At 38.2% G+C, this 14,720-nt stretch overlaps 1 protein-coding gene across 1 annotated transcript in view; it reads right to left on the bottom strand.

Moving 5' to 3' along the window:
• The window catches only part of PAN3 (PAN3 poly(A) specific ribonuclease subunit), a 62,064-nt gene that overhangs the window by 5,596 nt on the left and 41,748 nt on the right, over nt 1-14,720 (bottom strand). Inside the window, exons 12-17 of the mRNA XM_009877958.1 lie at nt 12,662-12,827; nt 10,941-11,028; nt 4,960-5,099; nt 4,008-4,137; nt 1,151-1,215; nt 339-477 (exon numbers count right to left, since the gene is read on the bottom strand). Coding sequence (XP_009876260.1) covers nt 339-477; nt 1,151-1,215; nt 4,008-4,137; nt 4,960-5,099; nt 10,941-11,028; nt 12,662-12,827 — 728 coding nt within the window. The remainder of the gene's footprint in view (nt 1-338; nt 478-1,150; nt 1,216-4,007; nt 4,138-4,959; nt 5,100-10,940; nt 11,029-12,661; nt 12,828-14,720) is intronic.

The following is a 14,720-nucleotide window of genomic DNA, read 5'->3' on the forward strand; positions in this document are numbered from 1 at the left end:
TCCTTTATGCTGTGTTGAAAGACCAGAGTAGCATAAAGGGACCAGCATTGCTTATCCACAGTATTCAATGCATTCTGGGATGAAAAGTTAATACTGCATCTCATGCTATATTACTGAATTCCAAATTTAATATTAATGCACTAAGTTTATTTAAAATATCCATAAATGTTTGAATATTAGCTTAGTGAATACATTGTTTTCATCGGAAATGGGGGAAATAACCATGAGTTAAATTAACAGAATTAACCTACCAATGCCAACTTGTTTTGAAGTGGAGTATTATTTTAAAGAAAGTTAACCCAAACAAATGTTTAAAAGCTAACCCAAGTACAGTGTACCTTGTTAAGACATGAGATAATGTGACTGAGGTCAATCCAAGGAGTACCCGCTTCTGTCACCTGATGGAAAAGGTGATCTCGAAAGAGCTTTAGTAAATACCTGTCTCCAGTTTCTGACCACGTTGGGTCCTTCTGAAACCTGGCGTAAAACAAAGGCTCAGGTTAAAGCTCAGAAAGTTAAGACAAATCAAAACCCACAGATATATGTGTCTCTTCACTCTAAATTATCTTACTGCTCTGCTTAAGCTACCTGTTACAATTTACAATTAAATTAGTCTCCTCTCTGCCACAAACAGAAGATAATATTTTCAAAGGTTCAGGGCCACAGGAAAGTAATAGAAGAAAGTGAGAGTTCTCTTCAGTAAATTTAACGTGTAAATGTTAGAAATTGGCATTACAAACAAAACTCCATCACATAGGATGGAAAATATACCACGAACACTACTTCCGTGTAGCAGTTGATAAAAAACAAGCTGAAAAATAACTAGCTTAAACCCAATATCCACACCATTTGCTACAGTTAAGGCATGCCATGGATTTCCTCTAAAACTACTATCACTCACAAGAGAGTGCTAAGGGAAACCATACTAAAAAACAAAGCAACTTGGGCATATCTATTTGAAATCTTTTCCTCTCCATTGTTGAAAATTTTGGTCCAAGCTGCTTATCTTACGTGTCTCAAGGCTTCTTAAATATTCATTTCTTCAGGGGCAAATATGGAAAAATATTTGGTTTAAATTTATGAGGGAAGACACCTTGCACTGCAAACTGGGTTTTACATACTCTACACCATGAAAATAAGTATTTCTTACTCTGGCCTCTCATTGATTGTTCCCAATTTTGCTAGAAGCCTAAACAACCTTCCATTTTGCACCTCCTAGAAAACAAGAAAGAGGTTATTAGCTTCTGAAGCAAAATTAAGACACTTGTTTGCAAAAGGTATACGGTAGTAATGCACATGAAGCACCATTACTTGCAATTATTTATTTATTCAAAGAAGAAGGCATAATTTTTTAAGAAATCAAATGCATTATACTGTGTATCTGTAGCCCAACACTCATTTTAGCACTTCATATTCAAATTATAATGTGGTTATAATGTGGAGATTTAACAACACCTTGCTGCCCCAGCAGGAACTGGATCAGGCGATCTATTTCTTTGTGGAAACATAAGTCTAGTCTCTTGCCAGCCTATACTTACGGGTATGCTAAAAGATAGTAAGTTAAACAAGAAGAATATGTTAATATATATATATGCACACAGTTATCAAGACCTGTAGAAGTATATAGTATCATACCTTATTTCAGGCAAAGATGAGAAGGAACATAATCCACCAGATTTGTCTTTCAGAAAAGCTTTTGTAAGTCACTACTAGTAAATACTTAACAATAACAGTATCAGACTGACATTCAAACTGCAGTCGATTTCAAATATAATTTTGAAGCAACTTTTTCCAAAAAACCTAGAATTTAAGTCTTAAACCAACATACATTCTGAGTCTATCAATGACAAAGATAAAGCAGTGAGAACAAGCTCATACAAAAACCAGAACATTAGAATTACGGATGCTTAGAATACACGCAACTGAGAAATTAATTTCATACATTTTTCTTCATCACTTCAGATACAGTAAGATGACTTACATGCTAGTTTACATTACACTGTGAATTAGTCTTTTGTTTAAGTACAAGCTCCTCGAAGGTGGCAGGAAAAAGATTCTCTCTTGATAATGTCTATATTCTCCAGTGGCCCAGCTCTCCAACATTATTCATGCTAAGCTGCATCTCCTTCTGTACATGATCATATTGATTTCAGAAGAATTCAGTTTGGAATAGATTCCTTTGCACAGCTGGGTAAATGAAGTAGGTCAAAGTGATAACAGCTTGACCTCAGAGAACCTATGGCTTGCAAGATTTCTATTACTAATCCAAAAACACACAGCAGGATAGGTTGTAACACAACAGTAACTACATTTAAGAGGTTTTATGGGGAAGACTTACCTTGTCCAGCTAGCAGAGGTCTAATACAACCTCCAAACAGTTTTTTGGTATGCGGTCAAATAGAGAACAGCCAAAACCACATCTGTGTCAACGCCACCACCTTGCAGAGCCCCAGTCAATCGTGACACAGCAGAGCAACAACAGCAGCACTATGTCTCCAGGTGGCCTCTCTGCAGGCTTAGTAGCCTACAAGGCACAGAGCTCTTCTACAGAGTGGATTAGAGGACTTGGAGAACTGCACCTTTGCAGGCTGAGGCATACAGATGATGACAATATTAAGGCGAGCAAGGAAAGGGACAGTGTACTGGGATCACTGCTCTCTGAAACATGAGCACCAAAATATTAATGGCTTCAAGAAAGCCAAATTATTAACTACATACAAACGGCTTCCAGCATCAGAAGCCCCTAAGCTACAAATAAGTGTGTATTTGAAGAACATGAGAAAAAACATCATACATGTTAGTCTTGTTCTAATGCTCTGCTTTGGGGCAATAATAAAGAGTGGGTACCAGGCTAGACTTAAGGGATGCTGTAGATCTGACATCAGTGAGGATGTGGTAGTACAAACAAATTATATAGTATGACAGCTAATTAGCAACTGCTACTGAGCACTGCCAGGTGAACAGCTACTGCCAACCTGGAGGCTCTGCAACAACTTGGATTTGTAGTGGCTCTGCTTACCTGCCAGTAACAAGCAACTGCTACAACCAACATGACTGAAAATGCATATTGCTTAATGTTGATTACAGGACAATCACCACTTTGCTACAGGAAAATGTCCACCTTAACATGAAATGATCTTAAACATCTTCAGAGTAGGAGTCCTGGTTGACTCCGGTACAGTGGGCACCTGTCATCTAAAGCTCCTCTTTCAATGTAGATACTGCCTTGGCTCTTCTACAGCCCTTTGCTTCCGATGAATTTCAGTATCTTTCACTAAGTAGGGAAAAATGTTATCCAACAAGCTAGTGGTGGAGAAATTAAGAGAACAGTGCATCACAACCTTAGCTATTGGTCTACTACCTCTTAAAGAAAAAATTCTCAATGAGGCCACATAACGGAAAGGTGTCACAGGACTTGATTAAATCCTTCAAAACATAATACCCTATCCCACATATCTTCAGTGTCATGAAAATCTTCTGTACTATATCTCAGCCTTGTTAGAAAATCCTGTGATCAGTGCCTTCTGATGAACAGATACTCTTTCTTGTTGAACAAATCCACACTACTATAGGACAAAGAACATATGTATTTCTTAGGTAGCACTTGACTGAACTTGATTCACTAACCAGACCGTTCCCCCAGCAAGAGATGCACACTTCAGGGAGCAGCCTTTACCTCCACAATCTAGCATTCATTTGGAAACAAAAACATATGAACTAAGTAAACGGACACTGGAATCCAAATCCATCTAAGAATTCAAAGGCAACAGACTTTTGGTTGTACAAGAAGATGCAGTTAAAGCCCAGCTGAGGACATGCTAAAACTACTGGTTCTTGGAGCTTTGGCCTTTCAATTTCTTGGGCTCAGAGTTATCAAGTCTGCAGGCAGATTACTTACATTGCTAAACAAACAAAAGGGAAAAAACAGTAGAAAACATTCCTTTTTAAGGTACAGCTGTAGGAATACTGACTACAAGTCTTCCTGTAGGAATTGCTAAATGATTTACCTTTGCAAGGTCTTCCTCTATAACATCATTTCGCATTTGAGCAGCATCCAACTGAGTATAGAATCGTGCACCAATCATAGGCATGATATCATTTACACTGCGAAGCCTGTTTTGGTCAGTCAGCAAATACCTGTCAAAATATCCACACCCCCAAGAGGATTACTTAAACATGCTGCAAATGCCAGAGAGATTATCCTGTTATCATTTTATAACTCTTTGACACTGATGTCTATTTCACACACAAAGTTAACAATTGGAGCACTTCTTAAAAAAAATTAGTATATATTAACAGACAAAGCAAATTAACTTACATGTAGACATCCAGTTAGTTATTTATAGAAGTGTACTTTTACAGAACTGCATAGTTCGCCTCATTCAAACAGCAAGAACATACTCAAAAAAGGAGAAGATGTGAAGATTGTAAGGCAAATGTTTTTCAAATGAGGGAGGGGGGCAGAGTTTACTACTTTTCCATCTTAGCCTGGGAGAGCAGAAAGGCTGACTATCCTAAAGAACAACACAGAATAACACAAAATAACACAAAGCCAAGAAAAAGCAGCACTCAACGCTTTGGTCAAAAAGCCAATGTGCCTACTTCTCAGCACCCTCTGAAACTGTTAAAATAAGACTAGCATATAGCTATGGTAGACAACAGGCAATGAAGCCCAGTATCAAAGAGAACTTAAAATGCTTGGTTCTGTTTAAGCTCCTGACTCTTTTGTAGTTTTAACAGCCTTTAGTAAAGAAAAGAACATTGATTTTATCTGATACACCATTAAAACACACATTATAAAACCAAATTTTAAATTGTTTAATGATGCACTGACTGTGCTGACTACCTCATGACAGTAGTTCTATCTATAACTTGTGTCTAAAAATAACACTTTACATTTTCCTTTGTATGTTTAAAAAAGTAGTAATTTCCATTAAAAGATTTATTAAGCAAACTTACAAAATCAGATTCTTCAGATCAGAGGAATAGTTGATTGTCACCAGTTCCATTGCTTTCTGCAAATTCTCTCTTTGAATTCCTGATAAAGAATTGCAAGCCAAAGCCAACACAACTTTCCCCAGTGAGATCAGATCTGCTTGCTAACAAGGGAAAACACACACAGATAAGATTCTTAGTATAGATACATATTACTTATGGTACTAGACGGTGATTAAAACAAGACAGTTCAATAACCTTAAAAGAATTTGAGCAGCTAAAACAAGTGTTATTCAAACCATAGCTAAATAGTTAAATATGACTGTCCAAGGTGCAGTAGTTAAAATGTACAGATGAAAATTTGTCCTGATTTTCTGTCCTGATACCTAGCAATTTCTAAGTACTATATTTATCTTTGAGTGCATACAATTTACCTATTTTTAGCTTAAGGATAGTAGCAGAGAGAGCTCTTGTGTAGTGAGCAGAAGCTCTACAAAGATGTTCTCCCAACCACCCACCTGTTCGCTCCTGACAAGTCAAGGAGTTGGTGGCGAACAAAGCAAGTCTTCTCAATACAAGATGCAGAAATATCCATCAAGGATCATTTGTAAAAAGAGAAACAGCATTTGCTGGACTTGGATCTTTTCACAACAGCCATTTGGTATGAATTCCACACTGGATTCCAGCAAACGATGTTTCTGTTTTAACAAAGAGCTCAAAGACTTTTATCTCCGATGGCCAGTGTGAAAAGACATGAACTGCCTGAAATAACTGGAGAGCACATAGCCTGTATGGCTGACAAAATGAGCAGCATCACATTTTAACAAGAAGCTCTTAGCAGTACTAAACTGTCCATAAAAGTAGAACTGCTCCTAAATGATGAATGCTGCATATAGGTTGCTCTGCCACAGAAAATTCTGTCAGTTTTAACAGACAGTCATCAGAGATTATTTTAAAAAGCGACACCAGATTTTAGAGCCCACCCCCCAAAACAGAAGAAGATGATATTTGCAGCAAAAGCTGCCCAGTTCTTTCCATAGAATTCCAGAGGAATCTTGCTGATGCAGCATCTATACAGAGACATATGTCACCTAGCACAATGGCATTTTAATTGTTTTATCTCTAAAGAAGAGGCTTTCAGCTGCATGCAACTTGGCCAAACTTGAAACATCTGCAGCTCTCTGTGCTGGATGCCTCCTCCATTCTGCATTTAAGAGTCAGCTACAGATACAAATTCAGTATTTTCCCAAAGTTTTTTCTTAGAAAATAAGATATTTTTTCAAAAGAAAAAAAGTTAAAGCTAGTAATTATTCAACAATGTCAGCTCCACAGTCTAGATCAAGGCTATGCTGTTTAGCAGTGAACACAGTCATACAAGGAACACACTTTCCATCATCTCTGTAACAAAGGCCGAAAACTTGGCAGCACTGCAACATTAAGTTTTGCTTAGAATTTGGCAGCTTTAGCAAAGCGCTGTGATTGCGAACATGCCGAACAGCCCCTCACCGCTCCTCCACCCAGTGGGGTAACTGTATTTGCTGCCTCTCACTGCAGTAGCTGAGCAGAGCTTTCCCTGCAGCCACGTCACCCAGATGCTGAGGGACACACTAGGAAAAAAACCTTTCCAGGTCTCTCAAGGTCTCTGCTGTTTCCATATCAAGTGTGATTAAGCAGCACAATTTAAAGACAAATATGCAACATGGCAGAAGTTAAAAAGCATCGTACTCTTGTAGCTAATGAAGACAGAAACAGGATGTGGAAAAACGAGACAGAAAGAAGGACTAAGTGATGGAGAAGGAGATGGGCTGCCATGTGCTAGGCTCTATTTCCTAAGGAACCAGGAATTTCCGAGTATCAGCGCTCCTTTGTACTTTGGTAAAGAGAAATGAACCAAAGCAAGAGACCCCATCTTGGTAGGAATCCACTTGCTTCCATCACCAAGTAGTCAGTTTGTGTAGCAGAGGACACCGTTCTAGTACTAAAGAGAGGAATCTTGCTTATGCAGCATCTATACAGAGATTTGTCACCTGGTACTATGGCTTTTCTTGATTTTTTTCTCTACAATACTTAGAAGAAGAAAAATGTAAGTATTTGCATTAACCACAATCTTCCTTCTGCAGTCCCCTACTTTACATGTAATACCTTCCAACTTTTATTATGTTATAAGGATGCATCCTACATAAATTCTCTGTCATTGCACAGCCCTGAAACACTGAAAACACACTTCAGGCAAGACCTTAAGCAAACAGTTTTCCTTTACATAGGTGTTTTCATAATACAGATTGTACTAGATTTTAAAAGTGGTTGAGTAAGAGTCTTACAATGACATCAACCAGGAAATTCTAAAAACAGGCTTTTGATTTTTTAAGCATTTGACTTACAACCTTAATTTTTGTTTGTTTTGCAAATTACAGCTAACAGAAAAACTGGCAGAGACAATACAACCTCAAACACACACATGTCAAATCAGTCAATGCTTAACTTGTTTTGGTTGCAAGAGTGGCTTGGATTCATCCCACTAGTTTTAGCAACTTAAACATCAAGCAATTCAGTTTAGAATCCAACCAATTTAAGGTATCTGTAATTCTGCAAGACAGCTCAGACCTTGAGCGAGCTGAATTGCTTTCTCGAGGTGCCTCACTACTCACTGACAGCTGAAATCCTGAAAGAAAATGTCATTATAATGCCCAATGTTTGAAGTTTTACAAGTGCACAGACAGGGAGTAATCTTCCCATGTGACAGAGGAATCACAGAACATCTCAAGTTGGAAGGCACCCATTAAGATCAGGAAGCCAGATTTCTATTTTAGAAGGGATGGAACCACCATGCACTGACCAAATCGATTTAAGTAGAGAGGGTACACAATTTCCCAGAAGGTGGGGTACATCATCCTTTCCATAAGGAAGCAATCTACCCATGCCCTAACCTCTCCTCTGAAAAAGCCAACAGATTCAGCTCTTCTTGCTTCCAGGCAGAGGAAGGTTGAAGGATGCAACAAGAATTACTAGAGCTCTTTGGAGCAGGGACACCACAAGTAAATGCTGTACTCCTGGAGTAGAAGTTAACATTAGGTACGACTCTTTCACTGTTTATGCTCCATATCATGCTTTGCACATATCTAAGGATCACACCAGTTCCTTTTGCCACAGACCTGCCAGAAGACTTTTGCTACGGTAACTGTCAGCAGTGACTACTAAATCCTACTAAGCTGATTCTCAGCTCCAAGGAGAAGCTTTACATCTTTTAAGTATAGATTGCATTTTGTTTTAGAAACATCCCTTGCATGCAACTAATGATCATTTAATTAGCAACAAACTCCATAACTGTTACCTGTACCAACCTATCTTTTTATCTCCTGAAAGCTTGGCTAGTAAAAACTGTATCACCATCTAGCGCATTGACAGAAATATAAAAGAGCATTAGAATAAAACTCAGCCCATAGGAGATAAACTCAGAAACAGACCTCTTCATTAATGTCTCCCTGTTAGTAAATGAATTTCAAATATGTTGGTGAGCAATTTAAAAGTTAATTGAATAGGAACCCTTTCCCTCTACATTATTTTTTTTAATATTAAAAGGTCCATGTTAATCCGTCAAATGCCCTGGAGATGCCTGGCCATCTTATATTCTTGGCTTTATCAGCCAGACATGTAAGCTCCTCAAGTAAAACTTATTTTTGACAAGATGTATTTTCAACAAACTCTTTAAAACTGATACTACTTTTGTTTATCTGTTCCACTGTTTTGCTTGGATCAATATCAGCTTTAATTCTGTGGATTCACTTATCCTTTTAAATTCTGAAATTGCCCTTAGAAGTCCCTCCAATTTCCTATATATTTTATTTATTTTTTTTATTTAAGGTCAACACTAATACTCCAGATGCCTCTTCAGCTAGTTTCTTTAAATTTGGAGAGGTGCATGTGAAGGCTACTTTTGTTTGCTAAATTAAAAGTATTTTGAACAAATGTAAGTTTTACTGATTTAACAAGGGCCGTAAGGCTGTGTTTCCTCTTCATTTCATACGCAAACAACTCACTTTCATTTTATTCCAAATATAAAAGTGTTTATTAAACCTGTTTACTGCTTTCTACATCACCATTTACAGTTTTCCCATCTGTATTTCACAACTGACTGACACAAAACTTAAGAACGGGGTGGAGGGAAGTCACGTTCTGGAATTTATACAGTTTTAATACCTTGTTCCTAACACAAGTGGCTATTTATATGTCCATTTACTTCTTTTTAGCTTCCCTTATTGTTGCCTTTTTTTAACTCCTACATGATCATATAAATTAATGTGTTTAACACCGTTTGTGAAGAACAATTACATTCCTTTTACATAGCTCCTCACTCTTCTGGCTAAACTCCTTCCTCTCTAGATTAACAATGGGAAATATCCCGAAAGTGACAAATGCTAACAAAGATACATTCCTCCACTGAAGACAGCAACAAGGAAATGCATATTAGCTGGGCAGTAAACCAAGAGATAACCTACATTTTTAACAGTCACAGAAGTCTCAGAGGAATTCGGGAACTGTGTCATGGATCGAGAGGAAAAAGGACAAGCAGCTGCTGTTACTTTGTTATTTTATCTGGCTAGGGCAAACAAAGGTAGAGGATGATAAATGACTCCTGAATTTCAAGGAATAAACTCAGTCCACACTCTCTGAAGGAATAAAATGGGTAGTGAAAGCCTAGCCCTTCAACTTAGTTACCAAGTGTTGGGCTGCTACGGTGGTAAATGTTCTGACAGACTCACGTACCTGTAAAACACCAAGTATTTCTAAATTTGTACCTCCAAGTACACTGAACGTTTTGCTTTAAAATTACTTGAATGTCACAATATCTCAGAAGGATCTCTTTCCCAGCTACCATTAAAATAAATTTGAAGAAGTATTTAGATTTAAAAAAAATTAACAAATTAATGACATTTAAGCACAGAATCCCTGGCTTACATGTATTCCTATCTTCTCTCAGCTGTTTTCCACTAAATTACTACCAAAAGCCCATTGATATGCAGCTGGGGAAATGAAGCGGGGAGGGGTAGGGAATCCTTTGATGTACTACTCCAAATACACTGACAATTGCTTAACCATATCATTCCAAAAAAATAAAAATGCTAAGTTCAAGGACATGGTCTCTGATAAGCTAGTTTCTGCCTGGCTGAAGTTAAAACATTTCATTTATTACTGAAAGACTCTGAGTGATCAATTTCCTCACAGTGAATAAGCTCAATTAACAAAAATAAATGAAACCCAATTCCCTGCTGTAGCCTTTCACGCCCAGCACGGACAGGGTGTGTGGTGACCGATGAAGCAACATATTTTACCCTGAGGGGAAGTTAGGGCAAGAGGCACTCCTGCAGGCAGTGATGTTCCAGCTGACTGCGGAACAGGTTTTGTTAAGTCTAAAGAGATTCTTCTTAATTCAGGAATTATGCAGAGTCCACACTTCATAGAACACCAGGAGAGCACAGAAAAACTAGGAGCTTAAAATAAAGATATCCTAGAACCTTTCAGGAGTGAGAAGATCTAAGAGCAGTTATTTAAAAGATCTCTTACTCCTCTGTGCATAGCCGTTCAACATTTAGTTAATTTTGTTAAAAATATCAAAAGAGAAAGTAGATGAAAAAACTGCTATTAAACCATTATTTTTTGATCTCTAACACTAAATGTAAGATTTTTTTTCTGCTCCTTAAGAATTTGTATTTTCAACTATTTTTTGACTTACGTTTGTTAAATACTCATAGTTCACCCTGCTTAGTGTGTTTGCTGAAATTTGAGAAGATAGCAAAATTAACATTTGTATTTCTAAATAACAAACAAATTTGAATAATACATGGCAGAATCAAGATCATATTAGGAATGAAAAAAATACAGTCATTTAGAGAGAGATATACTGGACTAAAGTTTAACTAAAATACTCGTCTTCCAAAAGAAATCACACTAGTTTTCAGTACTCCCCACATCAAGTCACCAACATAACTATGCTGCTGTTGTCTTACCTGAAACTGAGCCATTAATGCCAGTGGATTATTTTGACTGTTGTCAAATGTCAAAACATCAAAGATACCAACACAGTTAACTCGTAACCTTTAGGAACAAAAAAAAACCAAAAAAGTGTCATTTATCACAGAATCACAGAACATTAGGGGTTGGAAGGGACCTCGAAAGATCATCGAGTCCAACTCCCCTGCCAGAGCAGGATCACCTACAGTAGGTCACACAGGAACATGTCCAGGCGGGTTTTGAACGTCTCCAAAGAAGAAGACTCCACAACCTCCCTGGGCAGCCTGTGCCAGTGCTCTGTCACCCTCACAGTGAAAAAAGCTTTTCCTAATATTCTTGTGGAACCTCCTATGTTCCAGCTTCCACCCATTGCCCCTTGTCCTATCATTGGACATCACTGAAGAGAGCCTGACTCCATCCTCCTGACACTCACTTGGACATATTTATAAACATGAATGAGGTCACCCCTCAGCCTCCTCTTCTCCAAGCTAAAAAGACCCAGCTCCTTCAGCCTTTCCTCATAAGGGAGATGTTCCACTCCCTTCATCATCTTTGTGGCTCTGCGCTGGACTCTCTCCAGCACTTTCCTGTCTCTCTTGAGCTGAGGGGCCCAAAACTGGACACAATATTCCAGATCGGGCCTCACCAGGGCAGAGTAGAGCAGAATGAGAACCTACTAACCACCTCCCTTCTAATACACCCCAAGATGTCATTGGCCTTCTTGGCCACGAGGGCACATTGCTGGCTCATGGTCACCCTGCTGTCCAACAGAACCCCCAGGTCCCTTTCCCTTACGCTGCTCTCCAACAGGTCAGTCTCCAACCTCTACTGGTACTTGGAATTGTTCTTTCCCAAGTGCAAGACTCTACACTTGCCCTTGTTGTATTTCCTAGAATTTCTCCCTGTCCAACTCTCCAGCCTGTCTAGGTCTCTCCGAATGGCAGCACAGCCTTCTGGTGCGTCAGCCACTCTTCCCAATTTAGTGTCACGAGCAAACTTGCTGACAGTGCTCTCTAATCCCTCATTCAGGTCACTGATGTATATATTGAACAGCACTGGCCCCAGTACGGACCCCTGAGGGTCTCCACTAGATACAGGCCTCCAACTGGACTCTGCCCCATTGACCACAACTCCGACTTCTTTCCTTGAACCAGTTCACAATCCACCTCACTACCTGATCACCCAGCCCACACTTCCTACAAGGATGCTGTGGGAGACAGTGTCAAATGCTTTACTGAAACCAAGACAAACCACATCCACAACACGGCCATCATCTACCACCTGGTTACATCCTCATAAAAGACTATCAGGTTATTGGTTAGTCAATTTTTCTTCTGGCATTCATTGAATGCTTTGATATGACAAAAAAAAAAGTTATCAGTATTCAGCAAGTTACTATGAAGCAGAAAATACTAATTTTATTATTTGATAAAATGCAACAGATAAGTTTTCAGTTTACAAATAATATATAACTTGTCAGTAGTAGATCTCAACAGTACTTTCAGAATAATACTTTGAGAATAATGTGTGAGTCTTCCCAAAACACGTTTAAAAAGAACTTTCAGTAAAGGTTACAAGTTTTAGCGCAGTATTTTGTATCAGTTAAAAGTACCAGGACTTTCTTGTTAGAATTTGTTAATTTTGTAACAGGTGCACAGTCAGCAGCTACCATAAACACAGATCACAGTAACATCGTAAGAACAAGAGCTTTTACTACCTTGTTTTGCCCGTTACTAGAATCTTTGTTGGATCCATAACTCGGCACGCCAGTCCTGCTGTATGAATGGTCCGTAACGCAGAGCTGAGCTGCACAATATACGCCCATATCAAAGACTCTGGAAGCAATCCAGCATGCTGCCGTGGTAGAGGTCCGTCATGCTGACCTAGAAGCAAAAGACTGTAAGCATCAATAGAAGGCTACCGCGCAAAATTCAAATTAGAAAATTATGAATTACACCATTAACTCACGTATTCATTTCATTCAACTCTTAACAGTCCCTGAAAGACACATCTATTGTGCTCTAATAGTTGGTTTAGGATTGTTATTTTTTGTTTCGTTTAGGTTGGGGGTTTTTGGAAGGACACATTTAAAATGCTGGCAGTTCATCACTATTTTTCCTCTCGTATTCAGGAAAATCACGTTGATTTTTAAAGTTTAAGACGAATAAAGACTACAGAAAGAATACTGGTTAGAAATTGCTGAACGTGGGTGGTTCATCAAAATATGCAGGTACTTCAGAAGTAAAAATGTCAGTATTTTGAAATAACAAGCATGTACCACAATAGCTGCAACAGATCCTATTTTACCTCCCTTATTGAAGGAAGACTTACAAATTAAACATTCTCTATCATCTGATAAGACAAAGAAAAAAATAACTAGGTAGTTTCAAATGACATGGGCAAATCAGACTGGAAGATTTGGTGGCTAAATATCACTGAACACAACTTCACGTATGTTCTGCTGTGACCCAACTCGCTGAGAATGCATCACTGCATGTCCCCTGTTCAGTGGGCCATATGAAAGCAACATATCACTCTCCTTCTGAAAGGATTTGAAGTCCTTTCTGAAACTAATTCTTCATGAACACACATACACAAATTATACATTGTAAACAGTTTGAGTAATACTGAGCCCGAGATGAAAAAAATAAAGATATAGAGAACAAATGTTATTTTTAGTCATATACATGTAATAGGAAGAAGTTGCTTCTGTCTGCATGGCCCAACACCGAAGCAGCAGAAGAAAATACATCCAAATTAAGACAGTACATCTCAGTTTTACAGAATGAGAAGCATTTAATGAGGTAGCCTCAGTATCAGTTTTGATAATTTTGAGACCAGTAATATCACCAGTATTCAGTAAAGTCATGTAAGCATCCAATTCAGTTGTAAACTGACTGCACTCCTCCAAACATTTTTCTTGGCTTTTTTTCGGTCTGTGTGGAGTTTTGTTTGTTTGTTTTGTTTTTACTTTCTGTGCAGGAGTATATAAACATATGCGTGCTTGCTCAAATTAAGTTTGTGATTGCACCCTTGCATATGTACATACCAAGATGTGTGAGAGTAGAAAAAAAAGAAACACATCACTGAAAAATTTACTCAGCAATTTTACTGATTTTGAGGTAATGGGCTGGGTTCCTAGCTTTCAGTTCTAAGCTTTGTTTGTTTAAATTTTAGTTCATTTTTCAGGTTTATGACGCTTTGGTTTAAAGTATAAAGATTAAGATATTGAATCCTTTAAATAGCAATATGCCTGGCATGTCTACTGAAGGCTGAATATAATGAGATAGTCTTTGTTTTCTTCTGGCCTCCTGATGAATCATTATGCAAATCACTTCCCACAAACCAGCATACCAGAAGCAAACTTTTTTTTCCTCATGAGTCTCTTCTCTTCAGCATGACAAAAATTACGATGATATAAAATGATTGAGGAGATACAACCTCCTTTATTAGCTGAGGCTCTTTCTCTAGTTACTACTTGCTATAGAAAATACTTTGTATATGGTAAAAGCAATGTGTGTGATACATTTAACAGGAATGGGTACAGACACTCTAAGACAGAATTCTATCTGCATGAATGTCGTGGGTTAGGGCTGGGCCGGCCACTAACACGGACAGAAGCTCTCTAACCCCCTCTTCCCCCCCAAAATGGGAAGGAAAAGGGAATGAAGCAGAGAGACTTTTGGGTTAGAGAAGAAAAAATACTAGAACAGCTTTAATGAAACAATAATAGAAATAACAGTGGAATGATAAAAGTAAAGAACTATACACAACTA

The sequence above is a fragment of the Apaloderma vittatum genome, unplaced genomic scaffold (assembly GCF_000703405.1).
Source record: "Apaloderma vittatum isolate BGI_N311 unplaced genomic scaffold, ASM70340v1 scaffold2741, whole genome shotgun sequence".
In the NCBI taxonomy this organism is placed as follows: domain Eukaryota; kingdom Metazoa; phylum Chordata; class Aves; order Trogoniformes; family Trogonidae; genus Apaloderma; species Apaloderma vittatum.